Source organism: Lissotriton helveticus, chromosome 1_1 (assembly GCF_964261635.1).
Source record: "Lissotriton helveticus chromosome 1_1, aLisHel1.1, whole genome shotgun sequence".
NCBI lineage: Eukaryota > Metazoa > Chordata > Amphibia > Caudata > Salamandridae > Lissotriton > Lissotriton helveticus.
Genome location: NC_136057.1, coordinates 677,197,861 through 677,222,511, shown reverse-complemented (window position 1 = coordinate 677,222,511; position 24,651 = coordinate 677,197,861). Strand labels below are relative to the sequence as shown.

Sequence of the window (24,651 nt, the reverse complement as noted above, 5' to 3'; positions counted from 1 at the left end):
AAGCCATGCCTTCCCTGGACCGGAAACAAGCTTCCGAGGACTGGTTTCTGGCATTACAGCCGTCTTTAGCCCGGCTTCCTTGAATCCAGTGGCAAAGTGAGCAAGGGACTCACGTCTGAGCATACCCTGCCACACTTATGGCAGCCAAAAGCGGTACAAAAGGGGGTGGTAATGGACGGAGCATCCGAACCAATCAAACACTCACACCCAGTCAAAAGATCTGGGTTTAATCCATCACCGTTCTTTAGCCCACTCTGCCACCCCAGTTGGCACCACCCCCTTTTGTACCGCTTTTGGCCGCCATAAGTGTGGCAGGGTATGCTCAGACGTGAGTCCCTTGCTCACTTTGCCACTGGATTCAAGCAAGCCGGGCTGAAGACGGCTGGAATGCCAGAAACCGGTCGTCTGAAGCTTGTTTCCGGTCCAGGGAAGACATGGCTTGGCAGTTCGGGCTGGACTGTTCCCATGAGGCACAGGGTCAGACTGATTTGCATATAGCCACGTCTGAACTGGGGTGGCAGAGTGGGCTAAAGAACGGTGATGGATTAAACCCAGATCTTTTGACTGGGTGTGAGTGTTTGATTGATTCAGATGCTCCGTCCATCACCACCCCCTTTTGTACCGCTTTTGGCCGCCATAAGTGTGGCAGGGTATGCTCAGACGTGAGTCCCTTGCTCACTTTGCCACTGGATTCAAGCAAGCCGGGCTGAAGACGGCTGGAATGCCAGAAACCGGGCCTCGGAAGCTTGTTTCCGGTCCAGGGAAGACATGGCTTGGCAGTTCGGGCTGGACTGTTCCCATGAGGCACAGGGTCAGACTGATTTGCATATAGCCATGTCTGAACTGGGGTGGCAGAGTGGGCTAAAGAACGGTGATGGATTAAACCCAGATCTTTTGACTGGGTGTGAGTGTTTGATTGATTCAGATGCTCCGTTCATCACCACCCCCTTTCGTACCGCTTTTGGCCGCCATAAGTGTGGCAGGGTATGCTCAGACGTGAGTCCCTTGCTCACTTTGCCACTGGATTCAAGCAAGCCGGGCTGAAGACGGCTGGAATGCCAGAAACCGGTCGTCTGAAGCTTGTTTCCGGTCCAGGGAAGACATGGCTTGGCAGTTCGGGCTGGACTGTTCCCATGAGGCACAGGGTCAGACTGATTTGCATATAGCCACGTCTGAACTGGGGTGGCAGAGTGGGCTAAAGAACGGTGATGGATTAAACCCAGATCTTTTGACTGGGTGTGAGTGTTTGATTGATTCAGATGCTCCGTCCATCACCACCCCCTTTTGTACCGCTTTTGGCCGCCATAAGTGTGGCAGGGTATGCTCAGACGTGAGTCCTTTGCTCACTTTGCCACTGGATTCAAGCAAGCCGGGCTGAAGACGGCTGGAATGCCAGAAACCGGGCCTCGGAAGCTTGTTTCCGGTCCAGGGAAGACATGGCTTGGCAGTTCGGGCTGGACTGTTCCCATGAGGCACAGGGTCAGACTGATTTGCATATAGCCATGTCTGAACTGGGGTGGCAGAGTGGGCTAAAGAACGGTGATGGATTAAACCCAGATCTTTTGACTGGGTGTGAGTGTTTGATTGATTCAGATGCTCCGTTCATCACCACCCCCTTTCGTACCGCTTTTGGCCGCCATAAGTGTGGCAGGGTATGCTCAGACGTGAGTCCCTTGCTCACTTTGCCACTGGATTCAAGCAAGCCGGACTGAAGACGGCTGGAATGCCAGAAACCGGTCCTCGGAAGCTTGTTTCCGGTCCAGGGAAGACATGGCTTGGCAGTTCGGGCTGGACTGTTCCCATGAGGCACAGGGGTCAGACTGATTTGCATATAGCCATGTCTGAACTGGGGTGGCAGAGTGGGCTAAAGAACGGTGATGGATTAAACCCAGATCTTTTGACTGGGTGTGAGTGTTTGATTGATTCAGATGCTCCGTCCATCACCACCCCCTTTTGTACAAGAGAAAAGTCATGGAGAAGTGAAGGCAATATGAGAGGTGGGCGGGAAGAACTCCGGGAGGGGGGCAGTAAAAAAATTACCTGAGCGCGGTAGGGCGAGATGGTGAAGAAGGAGGTGATCAGATCCGGTGGGTCAGCGGGGCTAGATCGCACTGGAGGACCACCCAAGGTGGATGGCAATGGATGCTGCAGGAGAAGAAAGGAGGAGTTGGAGGGGGCGCATGGTTGGTATATGGAAAGGAGCCAGGAGCGCAAGCACTTGGTCTGGTACTTACCGGAAAAGGCAGGTGAGGAAAGGGGCGTGGCGAGGTGTCTAAGGTAGTGTAAGTTAAACCCAAAGGTAGGGCCCCGTAGGCTCCAGTACTTGGGGTAAACAATGTGAGACGGCCGCTGCAAGAACAAGAATTTACAATGCATCGGTCCCGCCATTTGGACCTTATAAGCATTTAGCCTTGTTACAAGGCTCCCTACAACCCCAAACCTCGGCTGCCTACTGCTTTTATTTTAGAGTCCAAATCATAATTTCTGCTGTTGATCACACTGAGACACCTAAAAATACAGTTTCTATCTACACACACTCACGCATATACATATATAAATATAAAGGAAGGGTTAATTAATTACACCAAGATCGACGACACGTGACAAACACAGCTCTAGTACACCAAATGCACCCTGTATAAAACAAAAACATTTATAAAATAAGCAGAATCTATTTAGGTTCGTTTACCAATAATCACAGAACTATTATAGCATGCCTTGTGCATTTTGCAGCCCACAAGCACAGTCATCGTCCACAACTCCAGCACTGAAACCATTGTTGCCTAGAGGCTCTACCCTTCAATAACGGCCCTTACCACGCACACACTTTACATCATACATAGCTAACCCTCAGTTGTGCTGCCTGGCACCTGGGGCAAGTACATCTGTCATTTGTTTTGAGCACATGGTCTTTATCACAACACAAAGTTTCACTCCCCAACACTTTACATTCCTATCACACCAGGAGCAGCAAAGGTAAACATCTGGGGTAAAGATTTACGTCACATTAGTACCTGTAAACAGAAACAGTTATGGTACACCATGCCACAAATGTTGCAAGCCTTTAGCAGTTCAGAGCACGACCATAAGTGAGGAACTGTTGATCATGCGCCACATGACATTTACCCACTATGGGCTAGCGGCATTAATGTAAAGACATGGTTTAAGAGGAAGTTACAATGCCAGGCCCACATACAGTACATTAAAGGAGGAGGCCCAACCCATACAGAGAACTGTGATTTCAAGATTCGAAGTACCGCTCGAAGCGAGGTATCAAGGCCTGAATACACATGGTTAATAACTGACTGGATTAAACAATCATTTGCAATGCAATAGGTCTCACATTTGCGAGAGTTTGAGCTATTGTTATTGTAAATGACATTGCCTTTTATGTATGGTTTGTTTTTTGAAACATAAATAAAAGCCATGGTCATTTACAATGCCAATAGGTCAAACAAGCGTAAATGCGAGACCTATTGCTTTGCAAATGCTTGTTGTTACCGAAAGGCCCTTTCTACAGCGCATACTGAAAACAAACAAGTACAGGTAAAGCATGATGTAGTATTGCGAAATTATAGTCGTGCGGGTGATCATGTGTTAGAAATCGATCGTGTCCAGAAAGGGGCGCTGGACCCCGTTCGCTGAGGTGCCGCATCTAGGGGTCTACATGGGTTTCAGCCCCTGCGGTGTGGGGCCAGGGCTTAAATAAATAGATTATTTGGAACCACGGAAAGTAAAACATGCAGCTTGCAATTCCAGCAGGTATAACGATTGTTTCGAAAAATGTAATTTTTTCTATTTACTTTTTTACAAACGTTAAAATCGGACATTTGCCATGTATCCAAGCGCTCCGGGTTTAGAAGGCTAGTGAAGTGAGTCAACGGCTTGTCCAGGATCAGACAGCTGGTTATGTGGAAACCCGGGTGAGCCCTCCGGTTTCACGAATACAACCGTTTAAAGCATAGACTGGATTTAGAGCTGAAACCTGGCATTTGGGTGAACATTTGCAATAGACATGGAATAGGTCTAACAGTATTAAACACGCACTGGGGGAGTTGTGCGTATATTTTCAAATCACAAAAATAAACACAAAGATACACGAAAGCAGAGCTTGGACTGCCAGCCCTGACACTGAATTGTAAGACTTTCTAGGCAGATGTTTTTTTCTCCTGTTTTGCAATTTTTATGTAGCGCTTCACACAAGCTTCATTACATTACGCAAGGACACTTTTGACAGGCACAGGGAGACATGTTTTAGTATGCTTTTTAGGTCTCGCCTGTCAATGCGCATGCGCATTGAGCGGAGCGAGACTATAGGGGCTTAAACAGACTTTAACTAGACTGGCGATTTGATGCAGTGCATGTGCGCTTTTAGCTCAATGCGCAAGCGCAATGAGTTAAAATGCGCGTGCACAGCATCAAATCGCCAGCCATCTGTTGCCCAGCTTGGTGCCGCCAGCAGCTCTTCCCGCTCCACCCCCTGCTGCATCAAAGGCTTTCACGTCCGGCCGGCCGTGCTTTTAGTTTCACGGCCGGCCGGCCGTGTCTCCTTTTCTGTTGCCCATCTTGTTTTCCTTTAGGGGGTCAGTAATTATATAGATAGATGAGCCCTGCATCCAGCTAAATAATAGAAGGCTCTTGAGGTGCTTTAATAGACTTTAAAAAATGTGAGCATAAGCACAGCCTATTAATTGTTTTATAGCCCAATCTCTGCTCAAACACTACCTCTATATATATTTAATCTTTATTTCGGCCATGCGGCCATCAAAGATACACAACAACATAAAGCATATACACCATAAAACATCATCAATAGCAATAAGACATATTTACACATATAAAATCATTCATATCTGTAGGTTAAAACTATCAGGGTTACATATAGGAGACTGGAGCTAACTCAAGGACCGTGACTTCAGCAAACTGGTGCGAATATGCCAGACATTGGTAAGAAATTTAGCCAGTGCAAACACAGTTGGACTCGAAAGATCAGTTTTTAAAATTCTATACATTGGGAGATACTCTCTGCCACCAAGGTTTCTAATAAGTGGGAGAAGCCAGTATTTCCTCGCTTTCGAGTACGTGGGGCAAAACAGAACTACATGCAAATCACTTTCCTCAGCATAAGAGCATGTTGGACACTGCTTAGGGGAGGGCGGGTTTGTCCAAGAGCTCGTAAAAGCCCGTAAGGGCAAGATGCCGTATCTCCATTGCAGAAACAGCTTCCTGGCCAACACGGGGGACATAGCGTCCAGCACCCTTTCCATCCTGTATGTATCTTTGCTTAGCATAAATACAGAGGTCAGTGATCCCTCTCGCTGGTTTTCCATAGCCGAGGATAGTTTATGGGCGTGATAGGCATCGACCAAATTTCTGCGTGAGATGTTTAGTGAGGCCTCAGCAGGATCGGACCAAAGATCAGGAAACCCCAGTACCGTACATAGATTCTGAATATATTTTAGCCAGGGGATCTGTAACGCTTTTGGGTGGGATATCAGCTCCCCTAGTTCAGCCCTGTAGGCATAGAGTGCTTCACTGCTCCACAGTCTTCGCCAGAAGACTATGGGTCTCAGTCCTATTTCATCGGCTATTGGTCTCAATCCCAGATCCAACCTCAGGGGAAGGAGCGGGGTACTTGGCGGTAGTGCAGTTATCTGCCTGATAAAATTATTCTCAGTTACCGACAGACTGCGAGTTGGTGTATGTCCCCACAGTTCCGCCCCATACATTGTGGCGCCCCTGGCCTGCGCTTTGTAGATCTGGATGAGCGGACCCAGAGGCCGATAAGTCGAATTTTTCAGCATCCGTGCAATGCCCCCAGTGGTCTGTACCAGTTTAAGGTTGGCCCTGGTCCGGTGTGCCCCCCACGACATGGACTCATTCAAGGTTACACCTAAGTAATCGAAGGTGGAGATTCTTTCCAACCGTGCCTCTCCCAGCAGTGGATTCGGGCGCAATTTTTTACTTGGATTCAGGACCATGAATTTTGTTTTTCCAACATTAATTTCTAGGCCCCTATCCATACAAAAGGCCACGAAAGAATCAAGGATCCGCTGGATCCCCATTGGGGTTTTGGACAGCAGCAGGGTGTCATCTGCAAACATGATTGCAGGCACCCTGCTGCCGTTCAGTTTAGGAGCGTCAGTGTGTTCAATGCCGTTCAAATGGGCGATTACCCCGTTGACAAAGAGGCAGAACAGGGTCGGTGCGAGCACACAGCCCTGCCTAACCCCCCTGTCAACGGGGAATCTGTCCTTCAGCTCCCCCAACTTTCCACACCGCACCCTGGCATAGTTGTTGTGGTGTAACCTCTGTAAGATTATTAAAATGTCCGCAGGTACGCCCATCTCGGCCAGGACCCTCCAAAGTTTGCCTCTGGGCACCAGATCAAAGGCGGCTCTTAAATCCACAAATATTGTGTATAAGCTGCCACCATCGAAAACCACTGTCCTCCAGTAAATGATGTTCAGTCGGAAGACCTGGTCCACCGTTGATACTCCCTTCCTAAATCCAGCCTGGTAGGGACTAAGGACTTCCGTTTCTTGTGCCCAGTCCTGGAGCCGGTTGAGCAGTACCCTCCCAAGGAGCTTCTGGGGCACATCAATCAGACTAATTGGTCTGTAATTGGCTGGAAGCAGGGGCGAGCCCTTTTTAAATATGGGAACCACCTCCGCCCCCAGCCAAGTACTTGGGACTTCCATGCCGCATAAGACTCCATTAAACAAAACGGCTAGATATGGGGCCCACACATCTGGTTCCTGCTTAAAAAGATCTCCAGGCAGGCCATCAAGACCTGGCGCCTTGCCCGAGGCCAAACCAGCTATTGCTGCCCTAACCTCTCCCACTGTTACTAGTTCCCCCTCATATGCCCCCTGGGCACTGCAAGTATGACCCATGCTATCTCCCCCCATCGAGCTATAAAGGGTTTGAAAATGGGCCTGCCAGACCCCAGCTGCGATGTTGGGCTCAATAGCTGAAAGGAGATTCCCCGACGCCCCATTCACTATTCTCCAGAACATTCTGTGGTCTCCCATTACAAGGGATTTGTTGAGCTCCTCCCATTGGCTCTCCTCCCATTCAGTTTTAGCATGGGCAAGTACTTTTTTATATGCCCGTCTGCTTTCTCTTACCGTCTCCCCACCTGAGCCCTCCTTAATATTTCTTAAAAGTTCTTGTTTTGCTTTTTTACAGGCCGCATTATACCACATGGTTTTTGGCGCTTGCCCCCTACTTGCATTATGTGCGTTGCTATACAGGAAAGGACTCATACCCTTTATAAGATCTTCATGGGCCTGGTATAATTTACCAAGTGTTTCCGTATTGCCCCTCTCAATGTCCAACCCTCCTACACTCTCTAGGATGGGGATTAGCCCCGCATAAAGCTTCGGGAGTTTCTCCTGGCTTGCAACTATTTTTTCCCACCTGATCCTTTTTTTGTTGTTGGCCAATAGCAGTTCAGGTAAGTTTCCCTCACTCGCTATTGTGGGTTGTTGAAGGCCAGGGTGTGTGAGATCCAGTTCTAATGCGTTGTGATCACTTTCCAGCCGTTCGGTAACCCTAAAATCCCTAATGGTAGGCCAGTTGGTTATCTGTACCAGAACATAGTCCAAGCGGGATTTTCTTCCCGCTCTGTTAAAAGTTGTTCTACTAGGTACATCTGATTTAATTCGCCCATTACAGGCTCTAATTCCAAACTTTAGGGTTAGGGCTGTGATCTGCAACACCAAGGGTGTCCAAGCCTTCGGGGGAGGAGCTTCTACCAGTGGTACTGACCACCTGGCCTCTTCTTCCATCTGGAAGCCTTCGAAGAGACCTCTTTAATCCCCATCTGCATCCACCACTCTCCCCCTCCCTCACAAGAATTTCCTTGCTGTTCCCATATCCCTTCCTCACATCGAACACCATTTGGCTTCGAGGCTGCCCTCATGTCTAATTTACCACCCTGTGTTTTTATTGCCTTTCTTTGTAATGCGATCCGAACACATTATGCTTCGTTTCATTTGCAACATGCACTGGCGAGCCATGGGCATGCTGCAGCTCCCGATTTATGTAACTGCTACTTTCAAGCTTCTGAACAGAAGCTGCTCGGTTGCAAGTTAAATGATAATTCAACCTTCTACACACACAAACCCACACACAACCCACACACACAACCCCACTCACACAACTCCACACACAATCACAACCTTACATACACACAACCCCAAACACACACAACCCCCACACACACACCACACCCCCACACAGACCCCCCCACACACACACACCCACACACAACCCCACACACACACAACCCCCCACACAGACACACCACACCCCCACACACACACCCCACACACACCCCACACACAACCCCACACACACACAACCCCCCACACACACCACACCCCCCCCACACACACCCCACACAGACCTCCCCCAGACACACACACCCACACCCACACACAACCCCCCACACACACAACCCCCCACACACACAATCCCACACACAACCCCCATACACACAACCCCACACACACAACCCCACACACACACAACCCCCCATACATAACCCCACACACACAACCCCACACACGCAACCCCCCACACACAGCCCCCCCACACACACAACCCCCCCACACACACAACCCCTTCACTCTTGGGCTCCATCTCCGTGCTTCTCTTCCTTGCTGCACTCTCTGCTCCCTCCCTGTGCTTCTCTGCCCTGCTGCACTCTCGTGCTCTCTAGAGATGTGGCCTAACGACCAGAGCTGCCATCTAAGTCACGTAAATACAAAACATGTTGCATTCCAAATGCTGTAGGTGTCACATTCGCGATAGTTATAACTAATGGCATTGTAAATGACAAAGCTATCAATTTAGCTATTTTAAAAACCAACACATAAATAAAATATTTGTCATTTACAAGACCAATAGCTCCAACTTTTCTAATGCGAGACCTATTGCATTTCCAATGCTTGTTTCTCCTGTTTTGCCATTTTTATGTAGTGCTTCACATGAGCTTCATTACATTACGCAAGGACATTTTTGACAGGCACAGGGAGACACGTTTAAGTATGATTTTTTTTGTAAACAATTACGTGGCGAAATTAGACCAACACCACAAAGTCACTTGCACAATAGTCGGCGTCTATCAGGACAACAGCCTTTAATTCAACATTAAACACAATTCCCTGCCTAGCGCTTCTGAGCCACGCTGTCTGTGACTTCAGCTTACCTCGAGAGTGAGGTTTGCTCCTGTTGTCGCAGGAGTGTTAAGAGCTAACCTAGTTTGCACTTTTAGTCCAGACATTAAAAACATTTCATTGTCCGTTATCACGTCCAGATAAGCATGAGGCATCCACTTACCTGGAAGAGTGAGATTAGATATAAAGGACCCGGAAGTGCCTGGCAGGGGATTTTAAGAGGCCCGACATGGACTCACACTGCGCAGCTTTGGTTATAGGTGCAACAACATTTAATAGCACCGACCGAGGACTTCTGAGCAGTGCTTCTGGGCACCATCACTCTTTGTTTCCCAAATTAAGCGCCGCGCCCGACCCTTTTCACATCTTGTTCAGGACTGCGCCTCGGGTCAGGGCAGGGGGAAGTACCCAGCAGCAGAGGAGTCCACTAAGTGACACTGTTGATTTACTTGGTGGACAAAGGAAGTACAAATAATGCAGCAAGCACAGGTAAACTGTGCAGCATGTTAAGCAATAAACGCAGTGCGTGTGGAATATTCCGTGGCAGTTTCATCTAGCTAATTTGACATTTTAGCACACAGTAGTACCAAATGGAACCTTTATGCTATGGAATCCATTTATTTCACCAGGCAGAAAAGTATGTACGCTCAGTAGACCCTGTTCCGATTGACATCGACCAGTCATGAAGGGTTTTGTCTCGCATCAAAGTAGTGCCCCTTCTCCCCACCGGAGAAACATAGTCTGTGCAAAGCAAACGCCATATTACACTCAGCAGAAAGCAGGCACACATGTACAGACTACTAGAAAAACAAATGACAAGCATTGGCGGCCGCAAACTAATTAAAAAAAAGAAAAAGAACGCCAGTGTGACGCGCGTGGTGTGCACGCGCATCACCGCTAGTGCTACCTTGCCGGCGATCAGCTTGCCAATACGCGCATGCGCGTGCACGCTCTTGTGCGCGTTCTAGCAAGCTGATCGCCGGCAAAGTAGCATTTCTCAAAGCCCCTCTAAATGTCTCGGCCGAGACCAGCTCATGCGCTGGTTCAGGCCAAGACCTAAAAAAGCATTTGCAATGCAATGGGTCTCGCTTTACGAAACTTTGACCTATTGGTATTGTTAATTACAATGCCTTTTATTATTGTTGGTTGTTTAAAAACATAAATAAAAGGCATTGTCATTTACAATGCCAATAGCTCAAACTTTCGCAAATGCGAGACCCATTGCATTGCAAATGCCTGTTTAATTAAGTATATAATACAACTGCAGAAAAGCCATGCATTGCACCATATCAGTAGTCAACACCTCCGGACTCTAAGATGGGGGGGAGAGAGAGGCTTTAGTTGGAGCCTCATCTTTAGAGAGCATAACTCTCGCCCAGATTCACAAAAAGTGAAAATATACATTTATGACACCGATGGTATCTTTTCAGGTTACACAACTGTTAACTAAGGCTTACATCAGGTAACTGGTTTTACAGGCAAGAAACTCAAAGAGCAAAACTATCCGTTACTTGATAGAAATCTTTCAGGCTCGTGCCCTTTGCAGCAGAGCTGTTAGTTAAGATTACAGATCTCTTAAAATCGCGGCATTGAGGTGGCAGTTTCCCCTGCACCTACAGGCAAAGGCCTTGGACAGCGAGACGATCTGGAGTCAAAATTCTCTGACAGCAAGCCTATCCCTCAGGTTTCACGTCTGTTATAACAGAAGTATATATTAAAGTACAGTGATTTTACAGGCTCAGGGAGTTGGCAGCAGAGCATTCCTCAACCACAAATGTACAGTTTTTAGAAGGCTATGCGTCTGACATCACACAGATTTTACATGCTCAGGATTATAACAGCTACGTCACACGATATTACAGAGATTTTAGACACACAGACATATATCTGTTAAGTATTCCATCAGATTTCACTGCATTTACAGGTACGTTTCAGACGAAAACCCTATGACTTAGTGTACGGAAAATCTTACAATCTAAGCAATCATAGGAACACTCTATGCAACAGGATACAAACATATAACAAGCACAGGCTTTCAGACAGCAGAGGTATATTTATTCACATTATAAATTAATCAGCATAGCATCTCTCGGGCGGGCGGGAGGGAAAAAACGGACAGTGAGGTTGCAGAACACACGATGCAGTCATAACCCGAACAAAAGCCTTTTAATGTATGGTTTGGGACCGTTTGACAAGAAAGGACGCAGCATGTAAACAGAGGGGCTGCTGCGCAGTGAGAAAAATAGGCATAATGGATCAAACCAGCGTCGGTATGTTCAGGGCAACGCCACAGTTACTGGGACTGATTTATTTTCAGCGCTCACTGAAACCTTGAAACTGTGATAAAGTGATTTCTCTGGTACAGTGGAATTTTGCCCCAGGAGAACCGAACAATCACAAGTCTCCCCGCTCACACTCTGCTAAGTGGCAGCTTGCACCGTTGTGTTTAAAAGGAAGCAGCCATAAACACAACAAGCACGCGATGCCACAGTTACTGGGACTGATTTATTTTCAGAGCTCACGGAAACCTTGAAACTGTGATAAAGTGATTTCCCCGGTACCGCGGAATTTCGACCCAGGAGTGCGCGTGCATGTGCCAGTGTGTGTTTGTAGGGCGCCTGATAACTTTGTTTAACAAGCATTTGCAATGCAATAGTTACGATTGCATTGTAAATGCTTACGTTTAAAACAGCGCGGCGCCGCTTGAAGGGCACCACGCTCGGGCGGGCGCAGGCTGCAGTTTGAACGGTATTCGGATGGGCCTAACAAACAAAACAAAACAAGCAAAATATAAAACTGAATAGCTTCTTCGGTTGCCTTTAGCGAATAATTAATGAAAATGTGGAATTAAACAAACTTGCAGAGCTTGTGATCTTCTCCCTGGCTCTTCCCAAAGCACGGATTGGACATCCGGGAAAGCGGGCTGCTATTGGATGTCCATGTTGCAGGCGGCCAGTGATTGGCCCACGCCTGCTGCCGGGGTCTTGCAATTGGACTGTAGAGTCACACGTGACCAGGGGAGTCACGCGCTTTCCGGGAACCCGTCAGGTAGGACATAAACAACAACAAAAAACAAGGAAAGAAGCATGGAGGGTCCGGGGCAGCGGTAGCAGCAGCGGAGGGGGTAAAACAAACCCAAGGAAATAAGCATGGAGGGTCCGGGGCAGCGGAAGCAGCAGCGGAGGGGGTGAAGAGCATCACTGAAGGAGGGCAGACCAACAGCAAGTGAGTGCAAGGGGGAAGAAACAGAAAATAATATGTTGGGAGAGTGACAGGGACCTTCCACCTTTGGGGCCCAGCTCCTCCACACTCCCTTTATGGGCTGCAGAGGGGAAAAGAGCCCTGTCGTCCCCAACGCTAGAAATAGTGCTTTAGGAAGAAAATGTGAGAGTTAAAGGTATTGAAAAGCTGGAAGAAGAACTCCGAGTCTCAAGTGCAGATCCTGCCACACCCCCTTAGGCTGCACTGAGCTCTAGAAAAGTACTGGTAGCCTTGCAAACAAGAATACAATGGGCTGCTTAAATGGGGAGAGGGACGGGACTGTAGTGGGTGCGCAAATGGTCAGTGGCGCTGTCGAGTGAAGCTTCTGCGCCGCCCGCGCACGCTTTGTGGCAGGCGCGTCTCGCGTGCGCATCCACAAAGCAGAATCTGCAAGAATCTGCGCGTGCCCCGGTCTGTCTCCCTTAAGAGGCATTTCAACAACAATAGGTCTCGAGGGAGAGACCTAAAAAGGGGCCGGTGAGAAGGCTGGAAAACCAGTTCGCAATTGCAAGGCGGCAACACAGGGGAAGAAAGGCTTACCCGAGTCAGTGGCTCGTCCAGGTGAGGCGGGAGCTGGAATAAAAGGGGAATGGAGTTAGGGAGTTGCGCGGGGGTTAAGGTGAAACCACACGGTTGAGGCAAAGTGGCAGCGGTCATGGCGGGCTGAGACTCACAGGAATGCTGACGATGCAGTGGGGGGCCAGGTACTACGGACTTCTATTGGGGATGGTCCGAGGTCAGAGCCCCGATCCTCAGAGAGCTGTCTGGTTCGATCGGCTTCAGGACAGGTCGGCGTGTGAGACAGGGGGGCGGCAACTAAATGGTGGAAGTCGCGAGAGAAGGACGTCAACGCATCTGAGTGGGACTGGGAGAGGGGTGTAAGCGGCCGGGTCCAGGAAAAAGGGGACCGGATCAAGTGTTCTAAACAGAACAGGAGAGTTAAGAAAGGAATTCACGTAGTGGATGAAACGAGAAGAGCTTTCTGCAAAAAAGCACACATATTGAATAACAGTTTACAAAGTACAGTTCAGACGCGCCTATGAATATCGAAAGGGATAAGTGATTAATAAACAATAAGAGTAAACACAATGGTTATTAGATTACAGTGATCGTACTATATGCAAAAAGGCACATGAAATCAGGGATATAAAAGAAAATACATGGCAGTTCAGGGCTGGTTGTTAATAACGAAGATCGTGATTGAAGTGCAGGACCAGGGGTGGAGATGCCCGGATAGGGGCCCATTTGCATATAGTATGATGACTGTAATCTAATAACCATTGTGTTAACCCTTATGTTTATTATGCACTGGGTTCGACTTACACTACCTTGGACACCTCGCCACCCCCTTGACTTACCGGCCCTTTCCAGTAAGTACCAGACCAAGTGCTTACTAGCGCTCCTGGCTCCTTTACATTTCTCTTGTATGGCACCCATCAATCTGTAACCCGGTCCTGATGATGATCCTAATCTTTAGGATCGAAACGTCATTGACATCCCAGCGCAACTTGTGCCGCCCTATACTCCGGTTCACCAAAATGCCTAACTATGTACAAATGTATGTAAATACTTACCTGTGAACCATAAGTACTTTTTATTATTGTGACACTCTTACCTTGCGCCGCCTGCCGCTGTTCCACTTGTCACCTAAGCCATCCACCTTAAGTGTCACGAGCACTTGCATGCACAAAGTCCGTTGGGTTACTTACATATTTATTGCCTTACAGTGCTGTTACAACTGTTTCCAATTTGTCCGTATTTTTTCAAAATGTATGTTCTTCCTTGTATTTTCTCAAATATATGATGCTTTCGGCACATTTAACCAAAAGATGGGTCTCCCTATTTTCCTGTGTTGCAATGTTTTGTGCATGCTTATCTACCATTCTTGTAAATAATACTAGTTGAGATATTGTTGTTCGTATTTGCTCATTCCCATCTGCTCACAACAGACCCCAACTCAGTACTATTTACTGAAAAGGACAACTTGTCTATCATATTGCATTTTGGGGAATTTTGGTGACTATACCGTAATAATTGGTGCTTTCCAGCCTTAACCCCCGCCCCCACACACACACTTTGCCTTCAACCACCATGAGGTAATTTCTAGTCCAGTTATTTTTGTAACCACACCCTTAATATGAGTTTTTACATCAATCCTGAAGAGTCCCAAGCTCGGCAAATAAATGAGGGCATGAAAATAAGTTCAAATACACTGTTTGGCCAGGATTAAAAAACATGACTTCCACACTTTCCAATTCGCTGACTATATCACTACTGGGGTGACCGTGACTCTGTTGGCAAGGCCAAGGGATTATACGTCTCAGGGAAATATCTATGTGTTGCGGGTCTGCCTGAACTCATAATATAGTACTTAGTTCTAGAATAATTCAGTAAAGTGGTAAAGTTGGGATTCGAGGTCAAGTTGATGGCAAGAATATACCTACTGGATCACATGCACTGAGCCTATATCTAAATTCCCAATATAATTTCATATACAGGAAAAAAATGTAGAAGTGGATTATAACACCTCTTCTTTGAGTCTTGAGGCAGTTGGTGGTTACTCTGCAGTATGCGTAGTGGACAGTGTTGTTTACCACTGGCGTTTCAATTAAGACTTTTGTTCCATTTGGATGAGTAAGTTATTCACTTTGTTAACTTGCCTTGCTAAAGACAGCGATAACCAGCAAGTAAGGCTTATTCCGGGAAGTAGTAAAGAGATTGGAACTCAAATGCAGTATGATAATCATACTTAATAAGCTCAATATGCAGCTAAGTTATATCATTTGAAAGGGCATAATTTAGAGTATGTGGTTATGAAAAGGAACCCAAATGTTGTGCCCCAAGACTCAGTCGCCTTTCACCCAAACAGACGATTTCTTGTATATCCGCACATATTCCGTGTCCTGCAAAATTATAACGGAAATGTTCTACCCTAGTGGCTGGAATCTTCTAATGAAGGGTTTACAATGCCTGTGTCCACTTTAAAAGTAACAAAATTTGGGAATGTACATACATTTTGTTGGGTGCTGTTGCTTAGGGAATAAGCCACAGGACATTGGTAGAACAGAAGTTGGCCATTTATAGAATGTCCCACGGAGTACAAGTTCACCCATCCTTGACCGTGCTGCCTAACTGCTCCCTCATCTGCCTGAGATACAATCCTACTTTCCCTTACATCTTATTATTTTTTCTCGTGTTCTACACATTCTCCCCATGCAAGGCCAGCTTAATCACTGGATGAACCAGGTGGGACAGTCTTTTTTTGGTACACCCTCCATTACTTTCTTTACAAATTCCCTCACTGCCACTCTCTATCAGTGTTCCTCACCTCAATAGCCCCTCCCTGAACATACATTTCATGTTTTTGCTAGTGCTACTCATAGTTCACTCACACTCAGTTCTGTGATCTTCAAGGAACACTTTCTTTGCAGCAGATCCTTAACCCTCTGTGCTACTTTATGAGTCAAAACTGCCACCAGAAAAAAACTCCAACATCTCACCAGAGTTATGTTGACATTTATATTGATGCCTGAAAACTGCTGGATACTCAAGGTACTCTGCAGCACATGCTTTCAAACCCATAAGTTGTTTTTAAATGCAGTGCCCCACCAAAATCAGCATCCAGTGAGGATGCACCAGTCCTACCGCCCTTAAACTGTACCTGTCCCTAAGCCCTCTCATTTCTCATTCCTCTATCTCACACACTATCCTCTGGCGACTTATTTCTCACATCATTTTCTTTCACATGCTTCAACTGATTCCGACCTCCAAATCTCTTTGTCATCTCCCTCTTTCCTGTAGCTCACCTCACACACACCTACTCTCATCATCGTCTTGCACAACTTTCTCTTCCACAACTTTCTTTCACACACCTAGCCTTGGCTTCTCACATTCTTTATGACTACTCTCACACCTGGCTCCCAAACTCTCTTGCAAATATTGTTTCACATCCCCCTATTTTACTAAACTTATCCCTTCACATCCTCCGTTTAAGTGTCACCTCACACGCTGCTTTCTCTAAATTCCTCCTTACCCTCACAACCTATCTCTTCCAAATCCACACGCTTTATTACTTGCTGTTACTTAGTGCCGACATCGGCAACCCTCCCCAAAACATAATGAGTTATTTAGCATGCACTGCAATAAATAATCACTCTACACAAGATTTGTTAGGAAAAGTTCGCTGAAGGTTTATTTCATACAAGAAGTATGCCAATGTGGTGGGTTAACTAATGGGCGATCCAAGGGCAGGCAGCGGTGAATGGCCTGACGAGCCAAACTGCACTTTAGCCAACCCAATCGGTGTTACCATTTATCTGTGGGATTTCTCCCCCGTTAATTATCATGGACCCCAAGTCCATGACTTTACACAACAACTTTTTAGGGGTAGAGCATTGCAAAGCAAGTCGCCGGTTGTTCAGGTGTACAATCACCCAAAAGACTAGCGGGGTGCCAATGCTTAGTGCAGGGTCCTGCCACAAAGACTCCTGGGGTTTGGCATGGGGCACCCATGCTGTGCTCCTAGAAATAGTACCCCTATGTACCAATCCGCCTCCGGATTGCCCAGTTACATCTGCCTGCAACACAAATTTACATATTAGATGTGCCCTACCTCGCCTAGTCCTTCAGCCAGCACACCGGGTATGCGGTAGGGAGGGAGACAGCATGGCCAGGAGGGACAAAGAGGAAGGCTAATTGGCTGCAACAGGTATAAGTACCTGGCCCCTGCACTGTGTGCCCCAGAAGTGATGCTGTACAGGCACAAGACTTTGGGGTAGTCCCCGAGGGGAAGTGGGAAAAATGGTCCCAAAGACTGGTGCGCGCAATTTGCCAGAATGCGACACTAAGGTGGCCGCACTCTTTCATGTGTGCACTGCGTACACCACGGGCAGCCGCAAAGTGCTGATATTGCCAATCCTCCCCAAAACATGAGTTATTTAGTATACACTGCAATAAATAATCACTCCACACAATGTTTGTTGGAATAAGTTTGCTGCAGGTTTATTTCATGCAACACTAAGGTGGCCGCCCTCTTTCATGTGTGCACTGCGTACACCACGGGCAGCCGCAAAGTGCTAATATTGCCAACCCTCCCCAAAACATAATGAGTTATTTAGTATACACTGCAACAAATAATCACTCCACACAAGGTTTGTTGGAATAAGTTTGCTGCAGGTTTATTTCATACAAGAAGTATGCCAACGTAGTGGTTTAACTTACATGCGATTCAGGAGCAGGCAGCGGTGAATGGCCTAAGCTGCCCAGCCCACCGGATGAGCCAAACTGCACCTAGGGCAACCCGATTGGTGCTACCATTTATCTGGGGGATTTCCCACCAGTTAAATACCATGGACACCAAGTCCAAGACGTTACTCATGCCTTTTTTAGGAGCAGAGCGTTGTAAGGCAAGCACTGGTTGTTTAGGCGCGCGCACAACCGCCTAAAGGACTTGCGGGGCGCCGATGTTTCATTCAGGGTCCTGCCATAAAGACTCCTGGAGTTTGGCATAGGGCACCCCTGCTGTGCTCCTAGAAATGGTATGCCTATGTACCTGTCAGGTTCCAAGGCGCCGGACGTTCACGGGCCGCCAACAGGAACATAAACTACAGTTCCCGGCATGCCATGCTTCCGTCGCGTACCAACGTGAGCTGCGCGCGCATGCCAGGAAATAAAGGTCTGATTCGGACGGCGGTGAGACGCCGATAATTCCGTCTTGCGGTGGCGTTTCCTGAGTCCTGGTTTGGAAGCGGTAAGAGGTGTCTGATGGTTCCCAGTCCTTCGGAATCGTGAGTATCCTGAAATCGTTGGGGTGTGTGGCGTTGGTAGTTTCGATCCCAACAACGCACCCAAAACCTTGGGAGTTTCACTCGGAGGAGTGTTACTCGGAAGTTCATTAACTTCGCGTTCAGTATTTGACATTGGGGGCTTTACGTTTGGTCGTTTTTGGGAAAAGACCGGTTGCTTATTCTGAGCCAAACTAAGCCGACCCTGATATGCCACATTGTACATATTGTAAATACTTGTAAGCTTGCACAGTGGCGATAGGACTCACCTGGAGCCTTTATTGAGCCTCGCTACTTCACGCCCTCTCAAAGAACTATCCCTCAGAACTTTTAGGGCGCAAGCTTAATGAAGAAAGTGTTACAGAGTGAACATTAACTCTGTGAACCACACGTGAAGAGTTTCCCCATACTGTTTCTTACGGAGGTGATTCCGAAGATTGCAGTGTTCATTAATCTCGTTCTAACAGGAGACAGGAGGGGTATTGGAAAAAAGGGAACTGTGAAATCGCCCATGTATAGAACATAACGCATTGTTCATGGTATGTGTGTACTCCCTATTCTGAACAACAAACGAAAGTACAGTGAACTTAGAGCAGAGGGAATTGAATCGTGTTCGTTTTGTTTTCACAGTTGGGCACAGTTCTTCCTACCTCATCAAACCCCTGTCCATTGGATTTGATCGTTGTGTATTTTTCTTTACAGGTATTGATTGGTGGCAGTGGGGAGGTTTTGGGTTAAGGAACTGTAGAACACTCTGTTAGAGGTTAGGGAGATAGGGTGCTCTAATATCTTGTTCTTTGTTGTTGCAGATCTCCCTCCCTGCTGTTCCCTTCCTTTCCCGCGCCCCGCTGTACTATCTTAGTTGTTCGTTTCTAGTATATGAACTCTGAGGTCGTTCGGTAGGGCCGGGATTTGGACTCTCATCACAGCCCCGAGGAAGTTGGGAGCCGAGCCTGATAGTACCAATCAGCCTCCTGATCGCCCTGTAACTCTGCCATCGCTCTGGATGTGGCAGCCATCACATACGGGGCTCCCCAAACAAAGTAGGCATTTGCTTCACTTACAACACGCAGTTACCATGGTTTCGCCCAGGTCCAACGGGAACAAGTCATGCCAACCTCTGACAGGTGTACCTTGCCTTCTTCAAAGTATCCCTTGTTTCTGGCCTTCATCAGTCCATGTCTTATGAAGCCAAAACCCCTCTGTTCTGTGAACTTGTGCATGGCTCTGTTTAACCATCTACGGGAATGTTTGATGGCCTCCCACGACCTGGCCCCCTGCCACACCCTCCGCAGGGTAATCTCAGACCACCATAACTCGCAAACCTGGCCTTGGCTACCCACATCTTCTAAGACACCTTTCCCATCTGGCTCCTAACCTCTCTGGCAAATATTGTTTCATATCCTCCTATTTTACTAAAAATTATCCCTTCACATCCTCCTTTTTAAGTGACCCCTTCAAGGCTATTTTCTCTACATTCCTCCTCACCCTATCTCTTCCACGGCCTTTCACTGTCTCACTCACACAGACAAGCACACCAGAAATGGTTTTGTTGCTTATGTTTCCATTTGACAGGGCACGTATTGAACGATCATTTTGTACAGATTTACATAACGCTGTATCGCACGAGGCAACATTGACCAGAGCTCCTACTAAGTATCTAATGCTCTGTAGGAATGTAAACATTAATCAGCGTACTTTTGATTTCAAGATGGAACGTGGGCGATGTCTAGATATTTAATTACATAAAAAGCGCACCCAAAGATTTTAGTGCGCGAAGAAACTGGACACGTTTGATATTATTCTTTAGTTTTCCACACACTGAAGAGTATTACTAATACTACTTTAACCCTAATACTACTTTAACCCTATTAGGGCAGGTCACTTGGAGCAGTCTTTAGAGACCCAAGTAAGACACTTAGCTGCCAATGTTCCCGCATTTTTTTTGAATGCACGTTCGTGCGCTACGGTTACGCAATCTAAGCTTTGGTGTTGCGTCTGTTCAAATTGCTGAAAACGGACACTAAGGGAACTAAAATAAAACTCTATGGGGGAAATGAAGTTCGTCGATGCTGAGCGAAGCCTCAAGTGTGGAGTTCCCTCTCCTCAGCTGGCGGGGGGAGGGGGACGTGTTTCGTCCAGGCTCCAAGACTCACCCTTGTGGCAGTGGGAAAGGAAGTAGGCTTTGGCCGCTAAGTTCTCCCTGTCGAAGCGGTCTATGGAAATGCTGGGATACTCCCGCATGCGACCCTGGAAGGTGCTCATGATGACCCAAGCAACAGATCACCTCACCGCCGTTACACTGCATCTCACTGCACGGAACTAACGGACCGCCCTAAAGAGGCGGAGAAAAGACAAACACGGCCCAACTCATCGGGGCTTCTCAGCGTACACCCAGGACAAACTCAAAGCCCCGGGTAGACTCTACGACCACCAGGCAAAGGCCACCAAAAACAGTCAACTCTACGCTCCTGCACAGATCCTAATGCTGTGTGTGTGTGTGGGAGGGGGAGTGGGCTAACTACTCTGTATTTCGGACTACGATACACAACCCAAGATGTCCGCAGCCTTCACCCGTATTCACATCCCCTAGTTTATCTACTCCCTTACTAGCTTCTAAGAGACTGTCACGTGCTTTAAAGCGTCTGCTCTTTGTTTCACTGCGCGTGTGCGGGTTCTCGGATTGGTATTTGCTAGTGTGGTATGTTTTTGTGAGAAGTGTGACACGCATCTGCAAAAGAAGGGGTGTCCAGTGCCTATCTCTTCACTTTATACGTAATAAAGGGGAATTCAAATGCCTGCATCTCATTAGAGGAAGAGTATCGGGTTCAAGCATAGTTCGCGTTTCATCGTTTCCAATTCTAGTTTTAGTCTTTCTTCCTCGAACGGAACTACTCGTTCCTTCCGTTCACTGAACACTTAAATATGGCTGACACTGACATAGCTACTTGGGAATGCACGTGGGTGCCGAATTGCGTCACGTTGCTAAGGTGACGGCTGTTAAATGCACCTAGGCAACAGGACACGTCGGTTAGCCTGCTTGAGAGTAAGCAACACGAAGGGTCCCACGTGTCAAAAACAGCGGTGACACTTAAGCAGGTATAGTAGTTCATACTGTATAATGCTATGTAATTAGGGCCAGTAGAGTCCAGTGAGAGGCGTCTCAAACTTTGAGCATGTAGCCCGACACCCTCTTCTAAAACGAATCCTACAGTAACCGAGACCTCTGAAACAGTTTCTCTAGAGAGCACACTGTCCCTCTTCGCCCCCCAAGCATTACGCTAAGGATCAGTACCCTTTTGCAAAGTAATTTAGCTGACCACACACTGGGCACAGCCTTAACACGAGCTGAGCCATCAATAAACTTGACATGTCAATCGTGCAGCAAGCGTTATGTAGAATATTTACTTAATATACTAGATTGTATCACTGCATTGAGTAACAGTTATTAGAAGTGCTACTTTTTAAACATCAATATTAAGATCATTTCTTCCACATGCAGTTTGTTTCTTAAGTTGCAGTTAACGTATAAACACTATACATAAGTAGGGACCAAAGTGTCCGATTCAGATGGAAGTCAATCTTCAACTACCTTACCCGTAACATTATACATGACAAGAAAAAGTCTACAAGTGAAGACTCAATACATCCTACACTTCGTCATGGGGACATTACATTAAGTAACAAAACACACCTCCTTAATTAAATCTTTGCGACATAGAATTTAACAAAATAGTATTGATAAAGACTAACTTTTGCTAAGGTATTCTTTGGCAAGCTATAACTCTAAATATACATTTTGAAGAATAATATAATGCCATGAATAGCTATTCAAGCAACATAATACTGCAACTATGAAGGCCGTTTGATTTCTCTTCCAGAGCTACTATTACATTGTGGTCCTAAGTTTGTTTTATCTAGACTTCTTTCTAAATTAAGCACACATTCATCCATTCTCATTCACCCCATTATCCAAATGGTGTGTATCTAACCAATTGTAATCTCTCTCTTTAACCTCCTCCAACAGCTTTCTCTTTTTCTCCTTACACCTCACAAATCGACTTATATGCCACACACGACCGTCACTCAATCTTGTGGAATTAGAAAATTTCTTTGCCATCTCCAATGGATCAGAATATTTACTTTCTCCTTTTTTCACTTTGAATTGTAATTTAACATGCACCGCATCTCCCTTCCTTAACTTTTGCATCACTTTTCTTATCTTTATATTCCTTATACCTCTCCTATGTCTTCCAAATGTTCTTTTTCACCACATTAGGTAACCACTGTTGTAATCTAGAATTTAAATGAAGGGAATGAGGCGCATGTCGCCCCAACCAAACGCACTGCCGAATCAGCCGCATTGGCAATCATTGTCGTATAATTAATCCTATTTTTGTTGTTGTATTTTCGTACAATATCCATAATTTTTTTAAATCATTTTCTTTCAAGTGTAAGTCCCCAGCAGGAAGTAAACGCCAATTTTCAAAGTCTTCTATTGTTCAAACTGTGCCGCAATGGCCTCTTGTAGGAACAGGACAAAAGCGTAGTTCATCAGTGGCAATGTTTATTCCAATAAAACCCAATGCATTTCAGGCATCACAGTGCCCTTCGTCAGGGGTCACTACAAATAATCAAATAAAAGTAATTTTAAGATTCATACATTGTAATAACACTGGTTCATAATAATACAGTAATCAATAGAAAGCTGACGTGCCCTTCATTTACTGACTCTCCGTATTACTATTCTAAGCATTGCCCGGTTAACCAAACAGTTAAAACCCATACGTTGTCCTAATATAACCCGCTGTGTGATCACTCGATCACTCGTATACGAGTGATCACACAGCGGGTTATATTAGGACAACGTATGGGTTTTAACTGTTTGGTTAACCGGGCAATGCTTAGAATAGTAATACGGAGAGTCAGTAAATGAAGGGCACGTCAGCTTTCTATTGATTACTGTATTATTATGAACCAGTGTTATTACAATGTATGAATCTTAAAATTACTTTTATTTGATTATTTGTAGTGACCCCTGACGAAGGGCACTGTGATGCCTGAAATGCATTGGGTTTTATTGGAATAAACATTGCCACTGATGAACTACGCTTTTGTCCTGTTCCTACAAGAGGCCATTGCGGCACAGTTTGAACAATAGAAGACTTTGAAAATTGGCGTTTACTTCCTGCTGGGGACTTACACTTGAAAGAAAATGATTTAAAAAAATTATGGATACTGTACGAAAATACAACAACAAAAATAGGATTAATTATACGACAATGATTGCCAATGCGGCTGATTCGGCAGTGCGTTTGGTTGGGGCGACATGCGCCTCATTCCCTTCATTTGTGTTTACCAGGGTGTTACTTGGGCAAGACACCCTCACCAAACCAGCACGCACCTAAAACAAAAACTCTTGGTTTAAATATTCTGAAATGCGAGTGCATCCCATACCATTTCAAATAGTAATCTAGAATTTACCATCTGACTCTGATTATCCTTGGTGAAAGGCACCCTCCCTCTCATTACAGTAAAAGGACTATGCGCTGTTACTGTAGGGGTAGTACAATATATCCACACCATTTTCGTTATGCTCACCATCCATTTTAAATTCTTGCACTTAGAAAATTGCAAAGAATCCTTCACCACTTGGTTGAATCTTTACACTTCATCATTCCCACTGGGACAGTACATTGAAGTCAGTTTATGTTCCATGCTTCTATGTTTAAGAAAATTCTCTATTTTCACACTATTAAACTGCACTCCATTGTCTGTGATTATTCTTTGGGTAATCATTCTCTTTGAAAGATTTCATCCAAAAACAATATTACACTTTCATTATTGGCTGTATTCACAAATTTCTCCTCTGGCCATTTTGAAAAATAATTATACCTGTAGTCTAATAATATTAAGGACGTTTTGGCAATCCTAAGTGTTGCCTTGAGTAGGCCCTCTGTAGACAATACCTTTAATAGAGACGTGGTCACGCCTTATCAGTACTTGAAAACTCGAAATATCTAAAGTGCTCTAATCCCAACACTACTACAAGAGTCTTCTTTTCTATTACAGAATAACATTCTTCTGCTGGAGACAAAGCCCTGGGTGCAAACGCAATGGAGAACTCTTCACTTTTAAAATTCCTTTGACTTAACACAGCCCCACATCCTTTGTTGCTGGTGTCTGTTGTCAATATACAATCAAGTTTGGGATCAATGAAAATAGTTCCTTTGCAATGCAATAGTTTTCCTTTATGTTCTCAAAATCTCATTTTGCAACGCAGCATTCCACACAAATTTACATTCGTTTTTTTAGGAGTTGGCATAAGTTGTATGTTTTCTCTGACAAATTCAGGACACATTTTGCGTAAAACTCCACCAAGCCTAAAAATGACCTTAGCTCATTTTTATTGCTGGGAGCTG

At 46.0% G+C, this 24,651-nt stretch overlaps 2 protein-coding genes across 4 annotated transcripts in view; one reads left to right on the top strand and one right to left on the bottom strand.

Moving 5' to 3' along the window:
* The window catches only part of DCLRE1C (DNA cross-link repair 1C), a 403,712-nt gene extending 382,982 nt beyond the window's left edge, over nt 1-20,730 (bottom strand). The window contains exon 1 of one of the 2 annotated variants that reach the window (XM_078674195.1): nt 20,386-20,730. In XM_078674195.1, the coding sequence (XP_078530321.1) occupies nt 20,386-20,494 (109 nt within the window). In that variant the 5' untranslated portion in view covers nt 20,495-20,730. Of the gene's footprint in view, nt 1-2,040; nt 2,061-20,385 lie in introns of those variants that run through there. The other variant, XM_078674196.1, reaches the window with a different exon arrangement.
* The window catches only part of MEIG1 (meiosis/spermiogenesis associated 1), a 247,529-nt gene continuing 235,154 nt past the window's right edge, over nt 12,277-24,651 (top strand). Inside the window, exon 1 of one of the 2 annotated variants that reach the window (XM_078674198.1) lies at nt 12,277-12,410. The gene's annotated coding sequence lies outside the window, so the exon portion shown is untranslated. Of the gene's footprint in view, nt 12,411-21,189; nt 21,329-24,651 lie in introns of those variants that run through there. The other variant, XM_078674197.1, reaches the window with a different exon arrangement.